This window comes from Coptis chinensis, chromosome 9 (genome assembly GCF_015680905.1).
Source record: "Coptis chinensis isolate HL-2020 chromosome 9, ASM1568090v1, whole genome shotgun sequence".
NCBI lineage: Eukaryota > Viridiplantae > Streptophyta > Magnoliopsida > Ranunculales > Ranunculaceae > Coptis > Coptis chinensis.
In genome coordinates, this window is record NC_141464.1 from 80,509,232 (window position 1) to 80,533,094 (window position 23,863).

The 23,863-nt window shown below is 36.3% G+C and overlaps 2 protein-coding genes across 5 annotated transcripts; one reads left to right on the top strand and one right to left on the bottom strand.

The window, feature by feature from the left end:
• The first annotated feature begins 2,356 nt into the window (after positions 1-2,356).
• LOC147478548 (beta-galactosidase 16-like) lies at positions 2,357-7,995 on the top strand. Of its 4 annotated transcripts, XM_086583832.1 has the most exons (12): positions 2,357-2,488; positions 2,561-2,709; positions 2,804-3,092; positions 3,268-3,377; positions 3,543-3,653; positions 3,787-3,888; positions 4,199-4,345; positions 4,461-4,811; positions 5,450-5,517; positions 6,154-6,343; positions 6,842-6,971; positions 7,191-7,995. In XM_086583832.1, the coding sequence occupies exons 3-8, from the start codon at positions 2,954-2,956 to the stop codon at positions 4,515-4,517; spliced, it is 666 nt and encodes a 221-aa protein (XP_086439958.1). In that variant the 5' UTR covers positions 2,357-2,488; positions 2,561-2,709; positions 2,804-2,953; the 3' UTR covers positions 4,518-4,811; positions 5,450-5,517; positions 6,154-6,343; positions 6,842-6,971; positions 7,191-7,995. The 4 variants fall into 4 exon arrangements, with proteins under 4 accessions (XP_086439958.1, XP_086439959.1, XP_086439961.1 ...); XM_086583833.1 differs by lacking the exon at positions 5,450-5,517; XM_086583835.1 differs by lacking the exons at positions 2,357-2,488; positions 2,561-2,709 and having other exon boundaries at positions 2,810-3,092; positions 6,154-6,387.
• A 575-nt stretch (positions 7,996-8,570) lies between these two features.
• LOC147478549 (F-box/LRR-repeat protein At2g42730-like) lies at positions 8,571-12,331 on the bottom strand. The gene is made up of 3 exons (XM_086582745.1): positions 9,412-12,331; positions 9,179-9,331; positions 8,571-9,090 (listed from the first exon to the last, which is right to left on the bottom strand). Exons 1-3 carry the CDS (start codon positions 10,381-10,383, stop codon positions 8,755-8,757), a joined length of 1,461 nt encoding a protein of 486 aa, XP_086438871.1. The 5' UTR covers positions 10,384-12,331; the 3' UTR covers positions 8,571-8,754.
• Between the last annotated feature and the right edge of the window lie 11,532 nt (positions 12,332-23,863).

Sequence of the window (23,863 nt, forward strand, 5' to 3'; positions counted from 1 at the left end):
CTCTATATACAATAATATAAAAATGTGTATACGCAAGTATACACCTCTCAAAAAGAATACACGTGTATACGCAAGTATACACATCTCAAAAAGAATACACGTGTATACGCAGGTATACACATCTCAAAAAGAATACACGTGTATACGCAAGTATACACTTCTCAAAAAGAATACACGTATATTTTATTATTATTATTATTATTTCTATTTATACTCAATCCCATCTAACAAATAAATCTCTTATACTTCAAAATACTATTCATCCATTAAAGTGTACGAGTGAGGCGAGATAGTTCCTCCAACACAGAGGCAATTAGTTCCTTACTCAGTACGTCACAAAATCATCAGTTAATACAGCTCATTCATCAGTGAATGCAGCTCATTCAATCTAGATTAAAATATCTTATTGTTTCTTGAATAATAACATAACACTCAAATACAAAGTTCACAGACAGGTTGTCATACTTAATCCATACTCCATGTGAAAATGATCACCAACAATAAAACAATATTACAGCAGCACACATCATTTTGATCAAATCCAATAATAATTAACATATTGCACATATAACCACTCCTCATATGATGAGGAAAAATAAAAGCATCTCATGTGCACTCCACAAGAGTAACTAATATAAATATACACATTACACATACAAATAAATCAATAAAAATATTGACTCTCTTTATTTCTATATCTCTTTCATTTTCTTTGTAAAAATAAAACAACTAGCGGAAATAGTTTTGAAAATATTACTTCGTAAACACTACCCATAAACCACGATCCGAGAATCACTTAGACTCACCTAAGTTTAAGCTAACCAAATGCTCTGATACCAAACTGTCACGACTCGGAATTTCGACAGAATTCGGAAAAACATTATTTGTCCCCGACTCTTCGATCTCCGAGGTGTGACACACTCTCCACTTCCAAAAACCCATATACGTATATTCCCACATGTCCCGAGTCCAATCCGACGAATTTTGAAAATAAATAATTTAATTAATTAATAAATAGGAAAATACGTATTTAAAAATACGGACGTTACAGCTATACACATCTTTGAATTGTGGGAATATATTATATTGCCCTTAAATAAAATTATTGCTTAACACCTTTAAATAGGGCCAATCAGTCTTTTCATGTGGGAATATATTATAAAACCAAATTCACGCAATACTCAACTGTACGCATTACTATAAATAAATGCCATTTATTAATTATTAGTAATAATTGGGTTATTTAATAAGAGTTTCATTTAATCGACTAATCTGAACCGTCTCTTCTCCCTTCTCTCCCATCTCTATCAAGCTTACGATAATTTTTTACCAACAAAATTCGGGTCGCATTTTTTCGCAAAACCCCACTTCTTCTACATCTATCTCTCCCAATTGATATAGCCAATTAACTTTGTTCTAATTAGGGGTGACTTCGATCGGATCGGATCGGATTAACCTCTTCGAATTTTTCCAAAAAATTTGAACCTAATATGCTAGCCAAATCGATCCAATTTTTTTTCGATTCAAAATATATTTCCAATTTGAACTTTTCGAAATTTCGAATAACTTCGGAAATTTCAAAATACTTGGTAAATTTTCAAAGATCTCTTTACTTTCAATTATTTTTGGAATATCATACGCCAATGTTTATTGTAGGGAGAGAAAACCATGTCCACAACACCAATGTACCAACAACAATACGCACTTGTTTATTGAGAAAACTCATTTTCATTCAAACAAGTGATCTAAAAAAAACGAGAAAAAGAACCCGCGGCCGCCACCAAAGCGCATTTTATTACGTTGAGGTCCGGGTATTTGTAATGTTTCAATCTTTTTTCGTGTGTGGAAATTGAAGTGAAGTGTCTGATAAATAATGGATTATGGTCTTGGACTCTAAAGTAGCTTTACATAATATTCTATCTATTGAATTTGGCTTTAAGATTGGTTTGGAAGTCATTGTATGACTCAATGACATTTTTTTCATCATTGTTGTTATGGCAGGGCGGTGTAATGACAGTAGAGTGGCCCAATTCAAGCGGGGAAGTAGCGGCTAGGTTATATTTTTGTTTTGTTTTGGAAGTAAAAACTGAAAATGAATGAACGGTCGAGATCTAATCAAGTGGATAGTGAGAGAAGTATATATTTTCTGAATAAATTGGCAATAATATCGAAAATTTTGGAATTTTCGGATCGGATCGGATTTTAGAATTATATCCAAATCCGATCCAATTTTTTTTCGGAATTTTCGGAAATCGGAAAATCGGAAAATCGGCCCATGAAAACTACACCCAGAGCCAGACCAATTTCGGATCGGATTTCGGAAAAATCGGAAATTCGGCAAAAAGAGACACCCCTAGTTCTAATATCAATACTACAGGACCTGAACGCCAACAGAAAGCCATATTTTCTGTAAAGAGACAACATTTAGTTCGTTTGGCTGCTAAGACTGCATCTCTTGACATTAACCACATCTGCACAAAGGGGTCAGGTACCCGTTGAATTTGATCTTTGTGATATCAAATGCATATCTTTTTCTGATTCTCACAACTTTACATTTCAGTTCTAGGGATATTGACTTTATCCGGTCTGCTTCTGTTACCGGTTCTTCTGCCCGTCTCTGCAACTGATAAAGCTTGGACTAAAATTGCTCAAACAATCAGCAAAGGGGCCTTTAACGACCTTGACAAGTTATCCATGGCAAATGTGGAGGTTAGATTTGTTTTCTCCCTTAATCTGTCTTTCATCTTTCTTTGTTCTGCAGAGACTAACTAAATAAGATAATTGTTGGATTGAAAATTTTCAGGCCTATCAACAATAGGTAAGTGCACAATACGGTACAAGGTCTGTTGTATCAAGCAAAAAGTTAGATGCTGCTGAAAAATGGCAAATATACAAGGAAATTGTTCCTAACTTTGCAGATACACCATCAAGAGCAAGTTCTTTACCAGAGCAGATGGGTACGACTAAAGATGCATCTGATTATCTTTGGTATACCTACAGCTTTGACCATAAGTCTACAGATGCGCAGTCTGCTATTAACATATACTCTCTTGGACATGTGGTGCATACTTTCATCAACAACATATATATAGGCAGGTCTTCAAACACTCATTTTTATTATAAGATTAAAAGCTTGAAATAAAAGAAGCTCCTCAGACATTAAGTTTCTTTTGGGCAAGTGATCCATCTGCTAACTCAAGCTAGCATAATTAAGGATTAGGGTTTTCACATTCTTACATTCAACATTTGTTGTTTTTTGTCCTACAGGAAATGCTCATGGAAATCCTGGTGCTAAGAATTTCAGTCTTAATCAACAGATCTCACTAAGTAATGGGACAAACAATATTACCTTGCTAAGTGTAATGGTTGGATTACCGGTACTGATTCCATTCCATCTATTCCAGTTCCTCTTTCATAGTTAAAATTTTGTACTTCTTGATATCAAACTCTATCATATTTCGATTTCTTCATTACTTTTTCTTTTCCAGTTTGTATACTATAATGTATCGGCAGAATAAACTAACAATGATTACAATGTGAAGGACTCTGGAGCATACCTTGAGAGAAGGGTTGTTGGAATACGTGGAGTGACGATTCAAGGCACTGGACAAGGACCACCTCAGGATTTAAGCAAGAGTGTATGGGGATATCAGGTGTGTAACTCTAGCTAAGAAAAGCTTTCTAGTAGGATCTGTACTTTTGAAGAAACTATGATCCCTTATCTATTCTGAAATTACGAGCTTGATCATTATTTGTACTAAGCATTCATTTGTCTATTGCAATTAGGTTGGGCTACTAGGGGAGGAGTTACAAATATATACTTATCAAGGATCGAGTAAAGTTCAATGGAACAGCATTGTGAGCTCTTCACCCCTCACATGGTATAAGGTAATCTGAAAGTTTGAAGATCACAATTCAGAATAACATATGAGTGAAGTGGTAAAAATTTCATTTTGTCAATATAATCACCCAGTCTAACACATGGCACGCAAAATTGTAACAAGACACAGCTTGGAAAGGAGCTTCAGTCATTTACATAGCACGTTTACTGTTGCACTCAAAAGATTAACGAAAAAGCTCTACCTTTTATAAAGTAAAAACAGGACAAGTTTGTAGGAAACGGATATTGTGTAGTATTTTATTGTTCATCCATTTACGTTCCATCGAAATGAGAATTTTATTTGTCATTTATGTGCAGGCAACATTTGATGCACCTCAAGGAGATGACCCTGTTGTTTTAAACCTTGCTTCAATGGGGAAATGTGAAGCATGGATCAACGGGCAGAGCATTGGTCGATTACTGGTCCTCATTTTACAGTCCAAAAGGCGTTCCATCACAAACATCGTCTGCGATTCTTCTTTCTACCTTGATATTTATTATAGATATGTGCCTCGCATACAACTCGATAAACGCACATGAACTATGACTGTGTTACTTATTACGTCATATCTTGCCTTAGGTACCACGTACCTCGATCCTTCCTCAAACCTACAGGAAACCTCTTAGTTCTCATTGAGGAAATCAGTGGGAACCCTTTACAGATATCAGTAGATACCATTTCAAACAATAAAGTATCTTGGACGGGTTTCTAGCTCCTATCCTCCCCAGCTTAGTACATGGGGACTAATTATGAAGTGGTTGAAGACACCAAAGTCCACCTGCTCGGAGACCAAGTGTTCAACTTGAATGCCCTTCAGGAAAGACCATTTCGAAGATAGTATTTGCAAGCTATGGAAACCCACTCGGCGATTGCACACATTATGCTACTGGAAGCTGTCACTCATCTAATACCAGAAGAGTTGTGGAAGCGGTGAGCCACCTTTCTTCCTCTTTTCATCTTCCTTTTACTTTTGTCATTTTAGTTCTCCACTTCTCCGTGAAGTGAATTACATATACTTAACTTTGATTAATTTTCAATGTACTTAAGTTCTGTCTGCCATTTGTCTACTCTCACTTAAATTTTCTTGCAATAATCTCAGGTGTACGTGGCACTTTATATAATATGTGTTGGCTTAGTGTTGGCTATAAATTCAAGACATAATATGTGTATGTTTTATTTTTTTCCCCGGTGGAAATCTGACTTTCCAAGAAATCTACCAAATGAAGTACAAGAAATATAAAGGATAGGGTGGTAACATGATAGGGAGAGTGTAAAATGTGAGAGGGATATATTACATATATTTCCTGATAAATTGGGGCAAAGGGAGATGACAATACATATGCCAAGTGAATGTCACTGCTGTGATCGTCTATCTTGGAATTTTTTAGGCAGTCTATGACTCTATGTTGTTGTATTGATTGCTGATAAATGATAATACTGTCCCTTAGTGAAATAACAATGATATGATGATTAGGATATCAAAAGCAAGAGCAACATTCACCCAAGTTAGGCCTTATCTACTCAATAGCCATTTTATGTTCGTAATCCATGTGATGCCCTCGCTGCAGGTGTAGCTGCATAAAGTTTGTCGAACATTGCTTTCAAGCTGTCAGCTCACTGGTGCTAGCTTAGCCAGGTTGTCCATTAATCCTTTCTTCGTCATTAAAGTGTTTTCTTTAACCAAAATAGAAAAGAGAATCTTTTTTGTTGAAATTTTAGCCATGTGGTCATTCCAGAGTCTATTTTTATTTCAATTCTATTAGATATTGGCGTGTCTAATTCAATTTTAACGCCAAATATAATTGTTTCTAATTTTTGTTATTTGTGGTCTACTCGATCTTTTCTTTGATAAATAGTTTTCGCAGACTTATCAATATTTAATATGCATGGTGGGTTTGTTGTAATATAATGTCTTGGAGCTTTATGTATCCGTCGTCCATCCTTTGAGTGCGTGGAGCTTTAGAGATTCACTTTCGACTGCCTACTTGATATGCCACTCTTCTAGAAAGGCCTGTACACATATATAAAGTGCCACGTACACCATTCAGAATGTATGAGAAATTTCAAACATTAGATAAGAATGTTAATCTTAGAAATTTTTTGTTGTTTTGGGGAATATGCAATTGTCGAGTTGGATAGAGACTGCATAAATCTTTTTGGTGTAAAGTGTCAGTGGAGTGTTGAGTTTAAAACTGCCATTGTGCACCATTCATCTTTGTCTTCCCTTGCTCTGTTGAAATTGAGATTAATTCTCATGCATCTTCTACTGCAGATTTTGCAAACTCTTTCGGTCCAGGGCATAACTTCGTCAGGGGGTGGTAGTGGAATGGGAGGTGACGGAGGAAGTAGCCGTGGGGATTCACAAGTGGCAAGTACAGCGAGGTGGCTATCAAACTCTAGCTCTTCAGAGATAACTGGGCGGTTGGGCACTACGGAGCTTGAAATTGTATCTGAAGGGTTTGGTATGCTATTGTTTGATTTTCCGATGTTCGTGCAAATTATCTTGGTATATGTCGTATATTGTTTTGTTTGTTTTCTGTTCCATATTTCATCTTTTAGTGAAAACTGACAAGTGTTAAGTTTAGACTATATTGCTGTTTTCCACATTGCCATATGTCATATGTAGGATAATGCCATCTCTGATCTTACATTGTTTTAGTAAAGCATGATATAGAAAGAGCTTATTATGCTTGATAATATGGATTAAAAGACTTGATAGATGGTATAATTGTTTTTTGAGAAGATACCTTAATAGAAGTATCAAGGTGTTTTATTGGAAGGTTGCAAACTCAATTTCCTTAGTGAGAGTTCAGGGCCGAGTTTGATCCCTTTTTGCATGCAAGCATATAAAATTATAAACATGTTAACGAAGGCTGCATGTGCTTATAAGTGTTAGAAATACAAATACATTTGGGTTCTACTTGTTGAATAACTTTTTTTTTTGTGTGTGTTTTGTTTAGCTAAGAAATGGATTCCAGGAGCAGGCTGAAAGAATTATAGGAACGGATCACAAATAAGAACCCTTCGTCTATATTTCATAGCCAATGCCAAGCACTCATGTCAATTATGGATAAATTTCATACTTTGCCTGTAAGATCTCAACCAGTTTGTTCCAACTTTTAGCGTTAGTCGATTACCTCAAAGGTAATTGGAAGAAAACTTGCCAAAATCTATCGGGGTTTAGTCAGTATAATTGTAATTATTCTTCTTTTAGTACTCTTATTTTGGGGTCATGCATGAATCTCAGTTTTTGATGCGTTAATCTTCTGTTAGCTTATTCTCATTTTGCCTGGGTTGCTACGTCCAAAGGACGTGCAATCTTTCAGTTTGAGAATGCTATTGCATATGTCAACCACGCCTCAACCATGTACTGGAGTTCAACGCATACAAAATTCAGAATTGGACGATTTATGGTTTGCGAGATCTTTGGTGAGCAAAGTACTACAGGACAGTCTGGAGCAGTTGGGTACAATCCCAAGATTGTCCATCAGATGGGAGCTAGGAGCATGTTGGGTACAACATTTGCAAAATCATGCTCCAGAGAAGACTGATGCGAAAAAAACTGAAGAAGAAAAAGTCGAGCCAGCCGTCAAGGGTCTTGGGAAGCATGGCGGCCTCTTAAAAGAAATCAAGAAGAAGCCAGATGAAAAGAGCCTTAATGCTGAGCAGGGAAGGGACAATGTGAGCACTAATGGTCCTAACCCGCGTGGAAAATTAGAAAGCATTGATGATAAGGAATTAGAAAAGAAAGAATTAGAGAAGGAAATGATGTTGAAGAAGCTGCTTCCTGAAGCAGCACTTTTGCGCCTCAAAGACTCAGGAACTGGTTTTCACCTTAAGGTGTGTACTGTTGCTACCTTGAATTCACTCTTTATTAGCTGAATTAGCTCATCTTCATTGGCTTCTTCATGGATTTAGCTTGAAGTACCACGTTATGTCATTGTACGTCAAAGCCCTGGTGTACTTTTCTTTCTTTAGACTGTTTTTTTCCCCCTGAAGTTAGAGTTTTTGTGGTTTTTTTTTGAATTGGGGTGGATCTGAGACCCTCTCTCCTCCTTTCTGTCTTATATCAGATACATCATAATAAAGAGTGTGCTCACCCAAATTATGTTTACACTTTTCGGCAAGTTTTGTTTAAAATCGCGTGCATAGCACGTGCATCTTGCTAGTTCATATAATCCATTCATATTAGATGTATTTTTTAAATAGTGTGTTGTCCCATCAAGAAAGCAAATTGGATGTTGAACTGTGATAGCAAACTGGATGCACCCCCTTCAAACACCTAGATTCCGCAGTGTCACAAATTGCTGAAAAACAATGACAACAATTGGATGACCCCATTTTTATTAAATAGATTAAAATTTATTTTATTTGAGTTGACGTTAGGTTAAGGAAATTATTTGTGTACATTTAATTTATTTGTATATATAGCTTATAGACAACTATGTAAAGAAAACTAGCATATAGACAGTAGCTTATTATGTAGAAATACTTTGCGCGTACAGTAATATTTCTCTGATGAATGTAAAACCTAATGGAAGGGCATAGGTACTAACAACATAGATAAAGGACTAACCATGACAAATAACTTTTTAGTATGATCACGGCGTTGCTATCCAAGCAGAGCTGATTTGCAGATGTAATGAAGATAACCAATTTGACCCTATAAGAGTAATTCGGATAGAGGCAAAACGAATGACAAAATGTTATTGGTCGTTGCATCATTGTTAAACATACCTAGCCAAACTAAAAAAAGTCAGCAATCCTCGAAACTGCATGCATGTTCTTAGAGCAACAGATGATGAACTAGGTTACCAGGAAAAAGGAAAAAAATTGCAGACATGAATGTAATTTTTTTGGGTTACAATCCATGCTAAAATGTGAGCCATTTGAAAGCGTGGAGATGGGGCTTATATGAGTCGTCACCAGCTGATATCTCTACTTCTGTTGAAGCTCTTGCTAGTTTCATTAGTTTCTCGCTAAAACCAGTTCTTCCAGCTTCAGTCATTTCTTTTGAATAGCAGATATTCATTCTCTCTATGGCGTTACCATTCTCAAACAAATGCCTCAAAAGTCTAAATTCACTCTCTGTTCCTTGAAATGACTCGATTTTAAGTAATTTAAGATGATCCAATGTATGCGCAGAGTACAACTCCTGTGGTTGCCAATATTCCTTTTCCACGAGTGTATCTTGCATTGTATCTCGCATCTGCAGTTGAAAAAAATAAATAAAATGAGCTAAACCGCAATTCTCCTCATAATGGTCTATGTAAAATTTATAAGATTTCTAGTATTACCAGGACATAGATACCAAGAGTCTGCAGATTAGGAGTTCTTTTTAATAAGACGATAACAGCTTGAACTTGGTTTTCAATGGGAAGCATATGAAGGTGGAGATGCTTCAAAGTAGAATATGTAGGCAGACAAACTTGATCCCTGCTGGTGATAGCCTGAGCAGATATTTCATATAAGTTCTCATTGTCAAACCTTTGCCAAATGTTACATGAGAAGAAAAAGAATTGAAACGTACCTCAATATAGAAATTATATAAGCATAGTTCAGTCACATTATGAAGTCCTGCCACAATTTTATGTGCGGAATGAATATAAGAAGCGCGCTGATCTGACCTGGTTACAGACCAAGTTAATGATGCAGTGCGCAGAGACAAAAGGGTCTCTAAACTGATGTCTGGGGGAAGACCAAGACAAGCAAATTGTTTGAGATTTGGGGCTGAAATATTTGTTTTCATGTGAGAATGCATAAACAGTAGACTCAAACGCTTCAGGTTAGGAACAAAGATTTTAAGAGGTTCACGATAATTAAAGGTTAAGAAATTGCATCTTCTGATGGCCAAATTTTCTAGTACAGGACAGTTTGAGAAGAGTTTGTTTATTGAGTTTTCACAGGTAATATATACATCATCAAGCTTTAAAGTTTTGAGCAGAGGAAATCCAACGGTTCTGGGCAAGTCGAGTCCAAGTTTTTCCAATGTCAGAGAAGTCAAGCTAATGCATGTGAATAGGTCACCAGAAAGTTCTGCACCATATTTCGTTGAGACACCATGTATACGAAGCTTCTGAACATTATGGTTTACAGCGTACGAGATCCATGCATTTACATCAGGAACAAATACAGGATATATATAATCGTTATTATTGACTTCAAAATTTATAATAGCTGATCCATCATGATGAGAAAGTATCCGATTAACAAAATCCGCATATTCTCCAGAATTTTTCTTTTGCATGAATGAAAATTGATCAAAATTTAGATCAAAATCTCCATAGTTCTTTTGCATGAAAGAATGTTGATCAAAAGTTAGATTGGAAAGTGAAAAGCATACATATCTCCATTGTCTAGAAAGGATGCTGGTTCTGAACGCATCTTCCATTGGAAGGAAGTCTAGAATGTGGCTTCGAATTGGTTCAGGCAAATTGCTGATCCTGTCCATCTCCATTCTTATGCACTTATGGTGATCAAAGCCTGTACTTTCCATCTCCATTCTTATGCACTTATGGTGATCAAAGCCTGTACTTCAATATCGTCCAATAATACTCAATGATAGATTCAAAGGGCCGAGATAGATTATGGTAGGGATAGAAGTTTTTACTTTATATTATTACAAGCTTCTTAAATAAAATAGAGAAGGGTTAAGTTAGGGTGTTAGACTCTTAGGGAACTACATTATATAGATTAACCCGAATTCTAATAGTAATGAAACTCTTACGAGATAAGGTTGCAGTCGAGAAACGTGGTCTGACGTTGTGGTGTTACAAGGACTAGATATATAGTCTCTGGTCAAGATTTTGTAAGTGTTGATTATGAAATATCAAATTATCCAATTTCTGGGTAACTTCTAACTGGAAGACAGTGACAGCAATATTGTCCTGGAACCCCGATTGCTTTCACAGCCATATAAAACTATACTGCATTGCAGCATTGGATTACTCTTATTGTTTCAGAATTTGAGCAAGAGTCGATGCAGTTACTTCCAGCCGAAAGGCTTCAGTCACAGGACATCCAGATACCCAACAAAAATTCGATACCAATACCCACAACCAAATACCCTATACCCAACAAAAATTCAATACCGATACCAGAGAGTGACAAGGACAAACCGATATCGATACAACAATCCAATCCGAAAGAGAAGAAACAGTAGAAGCCGATATACAGTTTCCGATACAGATATATGGGCATCGGTCTCAGAAGTATGGCATCGACTTCAGAAGTGGGCGTCGGTGTTTCAGAGGAGTTCAGAAGTGGGCATCGGTGTCAGAAGCAAACCCAAAACATTTCATGCATGCTGTTTGCCTAAAACCTCTAGTGGAAACAATTCATTACTTTTTGATGCACGCTGGTGAGCTTATCTCAAGCAGAAATTTCGATATCGATACTCGGGGCGTCATGCATTCTAAACAACAGTTTCTTCGATAGCAAGGAGGAAAGGAAGAAAGTGATAAGCTGGAAAACGATAATTTGTAGTTGATGAACAATCGATATTGGAATTGATTATATGTTGACGAGGAAGAAAATTGATAATGGATCAAAATAAGAGAAAAGAAGAGAGGCTTCAGCTATGATTTTCTTGATTCCGGTTAAGATTTCGTCAGCTTCGGCAAACATTTTCCAAACTTGGGTTGAGATCATTTTCCACATTTGTGTTACTCGATTATATTGATCAAAGTGGTGAAATTTTCGAGATCACATATTCACATCAATTTGGGTTTTGTCTGAAAATTGATTAGAAATGGGTTTGTCGCAAATTTTCAGAAAAGAAGAAATATTATATTGAATGTTGCCGATACTGGGGGCGAGATGCCGATACAGAATATTACTTGGGGCCGATATCCAACTCATGTGAGAAGTAAATTTGATATCCGATATAAATTTGAATTTTCTATACTTGACATCGAAGTTTTTGGTGAAGACTCAGATAAATAAAATTAGGGCTGATATAGAAAAAACACTTGTAGCCAGTATCGAGTATCGACTAAACACTTGGGGTCAACACTTTGAGCCGATATCATTTAAGTTTTTGGAACTCGGCTGATATAGAAAAATCACTTGAAGACAAAAATTGTATTGTCGATATAACAGGCCGGCTAATCACTTCGGGCTAGTATTTCATTGATGACAATATGGATCGATCAAGTGGAGATTGGATTAAGAGCTCAAAATTTTCTTTTATCCAAAGTTTCATTAGTCAAATCTTATTTCAAATTCAAAAATTTCGTTTATCGAATTCTATTTCGAATTCAAAAAATTTTTATTGTCAAAATCCTATTTCAGATTCAAAAATTCATTTTATGAAAACCAAATTTTATCAAATTTAAATTTAAATCAAACTCAATTTAAAGCCCTGGTATCCGCATAAATGTTGGTATCAGGCATATCGTCAAAAGCCCTAGTATCAAAATCCAAGGCAGATACTAGGCACAAAAAGTCCTAGTATCCGCAGAAATGTTGGTATCAGGCATATCGTCAAAAGGTCCTGGTATCCGCAGACATGTTGGTATCAGGCATGTCGTTAATAAAGTCCAGGTATTGACAGACGTGTTAGTATCAGGCATATCGTCAAAAGCTCTAGTATCAAAATCCAAGGCAGATACTAGGCATATAAAGTCCTGGTATCCGCAGAATTGTTGGTATCAGGCATATCGTCAAAAGCCCTAGTATCAAAATCCAAGGCATCGATATTAAAATCTAAGCACATAAAGTCATGGTATCCGCAGAAATATTGATATTAGGCACATTGTCAAAAAAATTCATATACAAAGATGTCATCTCAGATGTTAAAAAAATTCATTTACAAAGATGTCATCTCGGATGTCAAAAAAAATATTCATATACAAGGATATCAAAATTTTCATTGGCAACGATGTCATATCGGATGTCAGAATTTTCATATACAAATATGTCATCTCGGATGTCAAAATTTTCTTTTTCTGGTGATACAAGTCTTAGTATTGCCGATACTCTCTTTTTGGTTGAGGGTATCAAAAATTTCATTTTCTGGTGATACAAGTCTAAGTATCGCTGATACTCTCTTTTTTGTTGAGGATATCGAAAATTTCATTTTCTAGTGATACAAGTCTAAGTATCGCCGATATATTTTTTTTTTTTTGGATCTCGGAAATTTCATTTCAAAGTTATATAATTGAGTATCAGTTTGTACTCCTTCTTTTTTGGGATATCAGAAATTTCATTTCAAAGTTATATAGTTGATACGGATGTCAAAAAAAAATTCATATACAAGGATATCAAAATTTTCATATACAACGATGTTATATCGGATGTCAGAATTTTCATATACAAGGATGTCAAAATTTTCATTTATAAAGATGTCATATCGGATGTCAAAATTTTCATGTATAAAGATGTCATATCAGATATCAAAATTTTCAAGTTTATATATGATATAAGTATCAAGTGATACTCCCTTTTTTTTTGGGGTATCAGAAATTTCATTTCAAAGTTATATAATTAAGTATCAGTTGATACTTGATACTCCTTCTTTTTTGGGTATCAAAAGTTTCATTTCAAAGTTATATAATTAAGTATCAGTTGATACTCTTTCGTCTTTGGTTTCAAGTTTATATATGATATAAGTATCAACTGATACTCATTCTTTTTTGGGGTATCAGAAACTTCATTTTAAAGTTATATATATCGGATGAATAGTGTATATGAAAAGTGAGGATGCTCAGTATCGGATAAAATAATATATAGGATAAATAGTGTATATGAAAAAGGCGGATACGCAGTATCAGATAAAAGAATACATTGGATAAATAGTATATATGAAAAGTGAGGATGCTCAGTATCGGATAAAATGATATATCGAATAAATAGTGTATATGAAGAGTGTGAATGCACAATATCGGATAAAAGGATATATCGGATGAATAGTATATATGAAGAGTGCGGATGAACAATATCGGATAAAAGGATATATCGGATGAATAGTATATATGAAGAGTGCGGATGCACAATATCGGATAAAAGGATATATCGGATGAATAGTATATATGAAGAGTGCGGATGCACACTATCGGATAAAAGAATAGTATCGGATGAATAGTGTATATGAAAAGTGCGGATGCGCAATATCGGATGAATAGTATCTATGAATAGTGTCCATGAACAGTATTTAAAAAAAAAAAAAAAAAAAGAATTTCAAGTTTATTTTCTATTGCTTCTCGAAATCTTCAAATTTTTACTTATAAAATTTGAAAATTTCGAGAGGGGGAGATGTAGTGGCCAAATATCGCACATACCGATATTCGCCATTATTTCAATAAAGTTCTAATACAATATCAGCATGAGGGCCGATATATTCATTATAAATTTCAGGTACAAAGGAAAGAGACAAAGATAGACACATGTCAAAAAGCTATAGGATGGACATATGTGGAGCAACTATAAAAGGAGTGGAGACAAAAGAAAGAAAGGACCAGATTCATTTCTGGCACTTTTACTTTTTCTACTTTTCTCACATGTAAAAAGAGAGAGAGAGTGAACAATGTAACCACCATTAAGAGCATTTGCAATGCAAGTCATAACTTTCACCCCCTCTATCACCGCCACCTCCTCACTTTTCACCCCCTCTATCACCAACCCGGTGATAAACAAGGTGAAGCTGTGCAATGCAAAGGTGATAAAAACATCTCGGACGGGATGTTAGATTCCGTCTGGAGTTTTTTATAATGAGACGGAATGTAACATCCCCGATATTTTATAACGAGGCGGGATGTAACATCCCGTCGATGGCTCAATACCAACCGACGAAACAGGGCTCCATTTTCACTTCATTTCCAGCCAAAATTCGATTTTGTAGCCTCCATTCACAACCTTTGAACACAAATTTCCATTCATAATGACTTCTCCATCCCCAACCCATCCCCACCAACCTCACCACATCAAGAGCATTCCCGATGGTTTGGAAATGTCAAAATTTCCAAAAAAAAGGGCAAAAGGATCGTCGTCGAGAACGCAGAATGTGGGCGAGGAGGATGAAATTGAACTTGGGTTTAATTTTCCACCAATCGTTAATGAAATCGAGGACCACCCACCATTAAGCGTCAACATCGGTCCCACCGTAGCAAATCGAGTGGCGAATCTCAAAATAAGTTTTTTGATTTTTTTTTAGTTAATTATTATTATTTATGTTAGTTTATATCAAGTTTGTTGTTGTTTGAATTTGTCGTTATTATTTTAGTTTGAATTTGTATTAGTTTATATTAGTTTATTTTAGTTTGAATTTGTCGTATTATTTTAGTTTGAATTTGTATTAGTTTATATTAGTTTATTTTAGTTTGAATTTGTCGTATTATTTTAGTTTGAATTTGTATTAGTTTATATTAGTTTATTTTAGTTTGAATTTGTCGTATTATTTTAGTTTGAATTTGTATTAGTTTATATTAGTTTATTTTTTAGTTTGAATTTGTCGTTATTATTTTAGTTTGAATTTGTATTAGTTTATATTAGTTTATTTTAGTTTGAATTTGTCGTATTATTTTAGTTTGAATTTGTATTAGTTTATATTAGTTTATTTTAGTTTGAATTTGTCGTATTATTTTAGTTTGAATTTGTATTAGTTTATATTAGTTTATTTTAGTTTGAATTTTATCGTATTGCGTGTTTGTTGAATGTAGGAAGTACACTTATGGAAAGTGCGTTGTGCACTTTCAAATGTTGTGTCGTGGTGGCGTTGTATGAAATCAAAAACGGATCCTAATTTTGTCACGGTTACCGATATTATATCCGCCACACCATTTGGGAGTTTTTTTAATTCTAATTTGGGACAAAATGATCAGGCGTTGTTGTTTGGGATAGTTGAGCGGTGGTGGCCAACTACCCACACATTTCATTTCCCATGGGGTGAGCTTGGGATTACCCCTCTTGATTTCACAATGCTCACGGGTATCCCAATTGGTTATGGAGATGCCGCCCTTTTGATGAAACTTTAGAGGTTTTACTACGGCGATGAGTTTCTTTGAAGGTTTTGATTTGGTTGAAGATGATGAGCAAGACGAGTTTTGAGATTATCGGCCGAAAGCAGCTTTAAGGGAGGAGCTATAAATATGAGTTGGTTTTACGGGCGAGATATTTGAATAGACTCAAGGAGAAGCCGAAAGACTATCATATTGGTGAGGAGTCGATCCACGAGTATGTACGTGCCTTCCTCTTCTACTTTGTTGGTGCGGTATTATTTGGATATGCTGATAGTTATTTACGTGTCGGTGGATGGCCACGCCCTCGGGGCGAGAGGGATGTGGGATTATGACCGGGGTCAATCCATCTTAGCATACCTTTACCGGGCTAGACCTCAGATTGAGACGAAAGCCGCTAAAAGGCAATTTGTGCGGCTTTGTTTGGATTATACCGGTAAGTCTTATTTATTAAGTTATTGTTTCATTTCATTTATTTATCTAATTATTAATGTTGACATGTTTATATATATATTGATATTGTATTTTATCTATTGATGACAGTATTGGTGGTACGAAAGCATTTTCGCGGTGATGCATCCTGTGTTGAAGAGGTTGGAAGAGGATGAGACTCATGACCTGATTCCACGATTTCAAGCATGGGGGCTTCATCGTGAAAGAGAGGGGGTATGGGGACCTATCACATAATATTCATAACACTCGTCCGCCAGATTGAGCTTTTAGGAGCTAGTCGAATTGAGTGTGGCAACCCCGGGCCGAAGTCCTTCATCTTTCGGACCCTTTATGCGGATATTCCGGATGTTCCGGAGAGAACAATTGAGTACCGTGAGACTATCATATATGTGTCATAGAGCAAGGTTTCTTTCTCAAATGCGAATGATACTTATAGGGTCGGCCACGATGGTACCTTGGGGACGATGTTGGCGGCAAGTATCCGGAGAGATTGTTATACCTTACCCACCACCTATGGATATGACAGACCTCGATATTCTTCCCCGCTGTTCTTTCACACTATAGAGCAAACCCAAATGAGTGGCCGACGATCGCTTTCAGTTTTACGGCTTAATATGACTTATATTGGAAGAGGGTTGGTCGAGGTCTCTTTGCTAGGTGCGTTATACCGGGGCACCAATTTTGAAGCGGGTTACTTCGGAGCATTGAGGCCGACATTCATTTCCCAGGAGGAGTGGAGTTGCCACATCCACGTTCAGTGTTTCATGATATTCGGATGCCGCAAAGAACTCCACGGATATTTGATGATGATGACCTTTGGCATTGGAGCATGATTACTTCTCAGGGGCAAGATATGAGAATACCTATTCCACCAAGATGCCGCAGTGGTAGCAGATTTGTCGCAAGATTACCGAAAGCAGCGGTTAGCCGAGGTTAGTATGATTTGAATTTATTTATGATTTGTTATTATTAGTATTCACTATAACCCCTAACTTGCATTTGTTTTGTTAAACAGGATGAAGTAAGGTCAGAGCTCCTTAACTACAAACTCTCTCACTTATGCCATCGTGAGTCCTTCATGGAGTCCTCCTCGTCGCAGTTTTGAGTACTTACAAGAAGAACGTGTCGAACTTTGCGCAGCTTCGAGACGTGTGCAAGAGTTGGAGAATGCCGGAAGTGGAGTACCTCAAGCTCAAGCTCAACCGTAGAGGCGGCAACGACGTAGGGGAGAGCTCTTCGACCGGCCTTCTCGTAGGGGAGGAGGTCTCGATATATTTTTGTAGTTTGTAATAACCGCGCGCCATTACTTGTCTTATGGCGTTTGGGATTGTTGTTTGTAATGAATTTTTGATTAGCAGGTTTTTCTTTGATGAGTTTTGATATGAATATGTCATTAAACAAAGGAGGTTATGTCCAATTTTTTTAAGAAATTATAAGTTAGTTTTTTTACCGAGTTTCTGTGTTAGACTTGGGTGTTGTTCATGATTGTTGTTTGTCTTCTTTATTATTTTCAAAGTATATTAGCAGGTTTTTTATATGAATATGTCAATAAAACAAATGAGGTTATGGCCAAAAAAATTAAAAACTTATAAGTTCAGATGTTTCCAAAATGGAACATTCGTTTCGCTCGTTTCACATTTGTTTCACTCATTTCCTGTCATTGTTGAAACAGCAAATTTTTAGTTTGGAATATCACTCATTTTGCAGGTGGTTTGGTTCTGACAGGTTCTGACAGGAATAGTGTATGGGGATACCGAGACGGAATGTAACATCCCGTCTGGTTTTTTAGACCGAGACGGAATGTAACATCCCGTCTGGTTTTTAAGCCCTCCTCACTGCACATTTTACTATTCCAAACAATGCAATTATGGATGGGGATGGTGGCCCATTTGGAATTATTGAGGGTACATGGATAGACATTTGGATACAATGTGTTGTCACTTGGAGAGTGAACAAAAATCTAATAAAATGTGTTGTCAATTGGTAAGTGGACCAAAATCAAAGTATCACATGTGACCTTATCATATGTGACCTTACCTTTCATATTTCGCTTTTACTCTTCTATCTTTTATATCAAACAAACAACATAGCCATCTTCTTCCCCACAACCAAGCTAAAAATAGGAAAAATGTCTAGAGAAGAAAGAATTACATATAACCAAAGGTTATGGGGAGGATCTAGTAGTAATAGTTCGTCTTCCGGTTTTACCGGTCGCCTTCCGTACTTCACTAAGATGACTACATGGAAAGAGTAAGAGATGAGCATAATGATATGATGAGGCTAAGGAGGAGGAGGAGGTTGCGCTATTATCCACTCTTTGGGGCATTAATGACTCAAGCAGCCATTGAAATTGAAGATGTGGATACGCATAAACGCCGTGGATCTGCGCGGCAGGCAGAGTACACGCTTTAGAGATGGTGGTGATTTCAAGAAACAAAAGATAATGAGGGATTACTTCACAACACCTTGTAGGTGGCCTCCCTCATAAGTTTAGACGAAGGTACGGGATGACAAGAGAGCTTTTTATGTATATGTTGCATACTTTGTTGCATCATTCGACGATTACTTTAAAGACAAGGTGGATGGATTGGGTCGGCAAGCAATTTCGGGTTACAAAAGGGACTAGCTGCAGTTGCACAATTAGCAACCGGTTGTTCTTCCGATTCAACGGATGAGTATTTACAAATTGGAGATTCCACAAAGAAATGTATCTATGAAGCGTTGGTGCAAGGCAATTATCACGGCGTTTGAGGAAGAGTACTTGAGACGACCAAGTGAGGCGCATTAATCGCTAGGATATTAGCTGAAAATGCAGCAAGGGGTTTTCGTGAATGCTTGGATCAATCGATCGATGCACCGGTGTGGAAGAATTGCCCAAGTGGATGGGCTGGAACACATGTAGGGTACAAGAAGGAACCAACTTTGATACTTGAAGCCGCTGCACAAACATTGTTGGATCCGGCATTGCTTCTTCGCCTACCAGTTCGCATAATGACATTAACGTGCTTCATCGTTCTCATGTTTTTGAATCATTAGAGCAAGGTGAGGCTCCCCGCTGTTGCATTTAATGTGAATGGTAATGACTATGATATGGGATATTATCTTGTCGATGGTATTTACCCAAAATGGGGCACATTTGTTCAAGCCATTCGCTATCCAAGAAATAAGCATGAAAAGATCTTTACTCAACGCCAAGAAGCCGCAAGAAAGGATGTTGAAAGGACGTTTGGAGTTTTGCAGCACGATGGCATATTGTTAAGGCTTCAAAGGCGTGTCATAGTGTTGTTGTTCTTGGAGATATAATGAAGGCATGCATTATAATGCATAATATGATTGTTGAGAATGAACGTGAAAGTGGAGTTTGGAATTGGAAAGGTCGAGGAAAGAAAACAATACCGCTCTTTTCGGAAGATGATGGTTTTCATTTTGTCTATCGATGATTGAAGCAAGAAATAAGATCAGAAATGAAGTTACACATACTAATCTTCAAAAGGACTTAGTTGAACATGTTTTTAATTGGACTGGCATTGAAGAAACAGCAGATCCGGTACCAATTTATGATCCAAATTGGTCGGATCCAGATGAGGGAGAAGGAGGCGAAAATTAAAATGGAAATGAAAATGTATTTCCTATGTATTTCCTAACGTGAACTATTAAGTTCCAACGTATTTCCTATGTATTTCCTATGTATTTCCTAACGTGAACTATTAAGTTCCAACGTATTTCCTATGTATTTCCTAATGTATTTCCTAATGTATTTCCTATGTAGTTCCAACGTATTTAATCAGTTGTATTTTAATGAACTATATTACAATGTATTTTAATTTGATTGGTAATTGTATTTCTATGAAAATAATTATATTGGACAGAACATACATAGTGCATTAATTAAAAAAAACAGTTAGATAAAAATACATAGTTCATTAATTAAAAATACAATGAAATTAAAATACATAGTGCATTAATTAAAAAGACAGTGAAATTAAAATACATAGTGCATTAATTAAAATACATAGTGCTTTAATTAAAATAAAATACTAGATAATTAAAATACATAAGCTTAGTTAGAGCTAGAACCACCTCTAGCCCTTCCCCATTCAGCACGTATTTCAGCTTGTTGTTGCTCGATTATAAAAGCGGTATCGGGATGGAGGACACTTGTATCGGTCGCTAAAATCTTAGCTTCATATTGCATCTTTTGAAGCCGATTTTTTTCCAATTGAACCTGATTTTTTTTCTGCTTGAATCCGATTTTTTCTTCTCTTGCCATCACAGTTCTTTGACCATATGCAAGTTCCCTTTCCCTAAGTTCTAAGCATTTTTGTGTTTCATTTGCATCCTGTGCAAATGTATCCTCTAAACGTGTAAAGTAACCCTCCAACATACCAAATGATTTTTCTTGGTTCCTTTTGGACTTGGCTTTCTTCGATCCAAGAGGACGCCTCCATTTCTTTTGGACGCTTCTATTTCTTGAGAACCCTCCAATTCAACTCCACCAACACTTGGTGAATTAGAAGTTGAATCTTCACCATCATTTTTGGCGACCTTTTCCCTTTGTGGGCTGCTTTGACCTTGCCTCAAAAACGCGTTACTCCACTTTGGATTATCCTTGAGTATAACGTAACAATGATCAAGTGAAAAAAGCCGATTTTTCTTGTAGTTGGTACGTCATCCTTGCCTCGACAACTAAAAAAAAAAAAAAATGGTAATTAGACTAAAATAATCACTAGGACTAAGATAATTAAACTGCAATAATAATTAGACTAAGATAATAATTAGACTAAGACTAAAATGGAAATAATAAATACACTAAGATAATTAGACGAAGACGGAAATAATTAGACTAAGACTAAGATAATCAATAAATTCCAAATTGACAACGTTGTAATTACCCGGCTTTGTATTGTTGTACCACTTGCATGTCGAGCCTCCACCGCATTCACAATTGCAACAAATTTGTTCATCATTTTGAAATATATTTCCACCTTCGCTAATTGAATCGGGAGACCTATCCGACCCACGTGCTTGATTGAACTCGTTTGTTACACGATTCCAAAATCCTTTTGCATTTTGGAAAGCACCAACAATAGAGTCTTCACTAATTTTTATCCAAGCAAGACATAGAGCTTGATCATCGGACATGCTAAAGTGAGCTCTCGCTTTTGCTTGAGTGCTACCACTTGCTTGAGATGCTTGAGTTGATGCCATTTGATATTTGGTTTTTTTAAGAACTGATTTTAAAGAAGAAGAAATATGATATATGATTGTTGGAAGTGTGAGTTGAAATGAAACAAATGTTGTATATATACCAAAGTTTTTTATTTTGACCGTTTTTTGACCGTTCTGACTTTTTGACCGTTGGTAGCCGTTAGGACTCCGGACGGGATGTTGGATTCCGTCTGGTGAGTTTTGTAATCCAGACGGAATCCAACATCCCGTCCGAAGTTAACAAGTCAGTGATAAACTCGGTGGTTGGTTTCACCTCGCTTTTGAACTGGGGAAAATTATCACCTTCATTATCACCCTGCATTGCACAGCAGTTTTGGACCCAAGTAGGTGATAATTATCACTACCCCCTCTCTATCACCTGCATTGCAAATGCTCTAATGGAATAAAGAAGAAACTTAGTTCATTAGATTCTCTTCTTGCATCTTACATTGGCGCCGTCTGTGCATCGAAGACAAGAAAACTTTGCTTTTCTTCTTCATCAATTTCGAATCTACATTCTTGAAAAAGAAGAGATGAATTGGTCAATTGAGTTTTTTCTTGATTTTCACCATTAAAGCTTCATGAAAAAGCTTATGAATGATGAAGAGTAATTGAGTTTTTTCTTGATTTCCACCATTAAAGCTTCATTAATGTAAGATGCAAGAAGAGAATCTAATCAACTAAGTTTCTTCTTTATTCCATTAATGGTGGTTAAATTGTTCACTCTCTCTCTCTCTCTCTTTACATGCGAGAAAAGTAGAAAAAGTAAAAGTGTCAGAAATGAATCTGGTCCCTTCTTTCTTTTGTCTCCACTCCTTTTATAGTTGCTCCACATAGGAAAAGACTTGGGTCCTCAGCGCTTAGGACTAAAGTGTGTCCAAAGCGGCTGAGGACCACACATTTGGTATTTTTTGGTTTTTTTTTAAATTTTTTGAAGACTTTTTGGGTGAAAATGCTGATGAGGATACCTAATGTATGGTCCTCAGCTGCTTTGGACGCACTTCGGTCCTAAGCGCTGAGGACCGAAGCTTTTCTCCTCCACATATGTCCATCCAATAGCTTTTTTTTAACATGTGTCCATCCTTGTCTCTCTCCTTTATACCTGAAATTTATAATGAATATATCGGCCCTCATGCTGATATTGTATTAAAACTTTATTGAAATAATATCGAATATCGTTATGTACGATATTTGGGCACCACATCCCCCCTCTCGAAATTTTCAAATTTTATTAGCAAAAATTTGAAGATTTCGAGAAGCAATAGAAAATAAACTTGATTTTTATTTTGATTTTGAGTTTTTTTTTTTTACTATTCATCGACACTATTCATCCGTTATATCCTCTTATCCGATAGTGTGCATCCGCACTCTTCATATATACTATTCATCCGATAGTGTGCATCCGCACTCTTCATATATACTACTCATCCGATATATCCTTTTATCCGATACTGAGCATCCTCACTTTTCATATACACTATTCATCCGATATATTATCTTTTCCGACAGTGTGGATCCGCACTCTACATATACACTATTCATCCGATATATCATTTTATCCGATAGTGTGCATCCGCACTCGTTATATATACTATTCATCCGATATATTTTTTATCCGATAGTGAGCATCCTCACTTTTCATATACTCTAGATATATCCTCTTATCCGATAGTATGCATCCGCACTCTACATATACACTATTCATCCGATATATCATATCCGATTGTGTGCATCCACACTCTTTATATACTATTCATCCGATATATCTTTTTATCCGATACTGAGCATCCTCACTTTTCATATACACTATTCATCCGATATATTCTTTTATCCGATAGTGTGCATCTGCACTCTTCATATATACTATTCATCCGATATATAACTGCTCTACTATCGGATTGTAAAGGTCATCCTAAGATTGTAAAGGAAATCATGACTAAGAAGTAGGATTCCTAGCTCTACTTTCTTAGGGTTCGATTGTAGCATGTCTAGTGATCTCAAGTATGTTAGGCTTATAGTCTGTCAATTTGCGTCTTTGTGTGTCTCCTTTTAAAGATCTAACTCTTAGGGAGGCTTGTAAGGTTTACCCTTTTGCAATATAAACCGGTGAGGGTCTCCATTAACCCCATAACTTTTTCAGGAAAAAAAAAAAATCATGAAATTTCCACTCAAAAGGTGCAGTTTACTTTAAATAATCCCTTCGGGCATAAATATAATAGTAACAACCAACACACTTAAAAACCACCTCAAGTCTTCAACAGTACTTTAAACCCATTAATTTAAAAAGGAAAAAAAATTGTCACCTGATAAAGCATTTTGGGACCCAAAATATTTTGACAGCGTGGAGGCTGGAAATTGAGATGGGAA

Coding starts and splice junctions, on each gene's coding strand:
- LOC147478549 (XM_086582745.1), bottom strand. CDS start 10,383: ATGGAGATGGAAAGTACAGGCTTTGATCACCATAAGTGCATAAGAATG. Junction 9,332..9,411: donor TATATAATTTCTATATTGAG/GTACGTTTCAAT, acceptor ATATCTGCTCAG/GCTATCACCAGCAGGGATCA. Junction 9,091..9,178: donor CTCTTGGTATCTATGTCCTG/GTAATACTAGAA, acceptor TTTCAACTGCAG/ATGCGAGATACAATGCAAGA.
- LOC147478548 (XM_086583832.1), top strand. CDS start 2,954: ATGGGTACGACTAAAGATGCATCTGATTATCTTTGGTATACCTACAGC. Junction 3,654..3,786: donor AGAGTGTATGGGGATATCAG/GTGTGTAACTCT, acceptor TATTGCAATTAG/GTTGGGCTACTAGGGGAGGA. Junction 4,346..4,460: donor GGCGTTCCATCACAAACATC/GTCTGCGATTCT, acceptor ATCTTGCCTTAG/GTACCACGTACCTCGATCCT.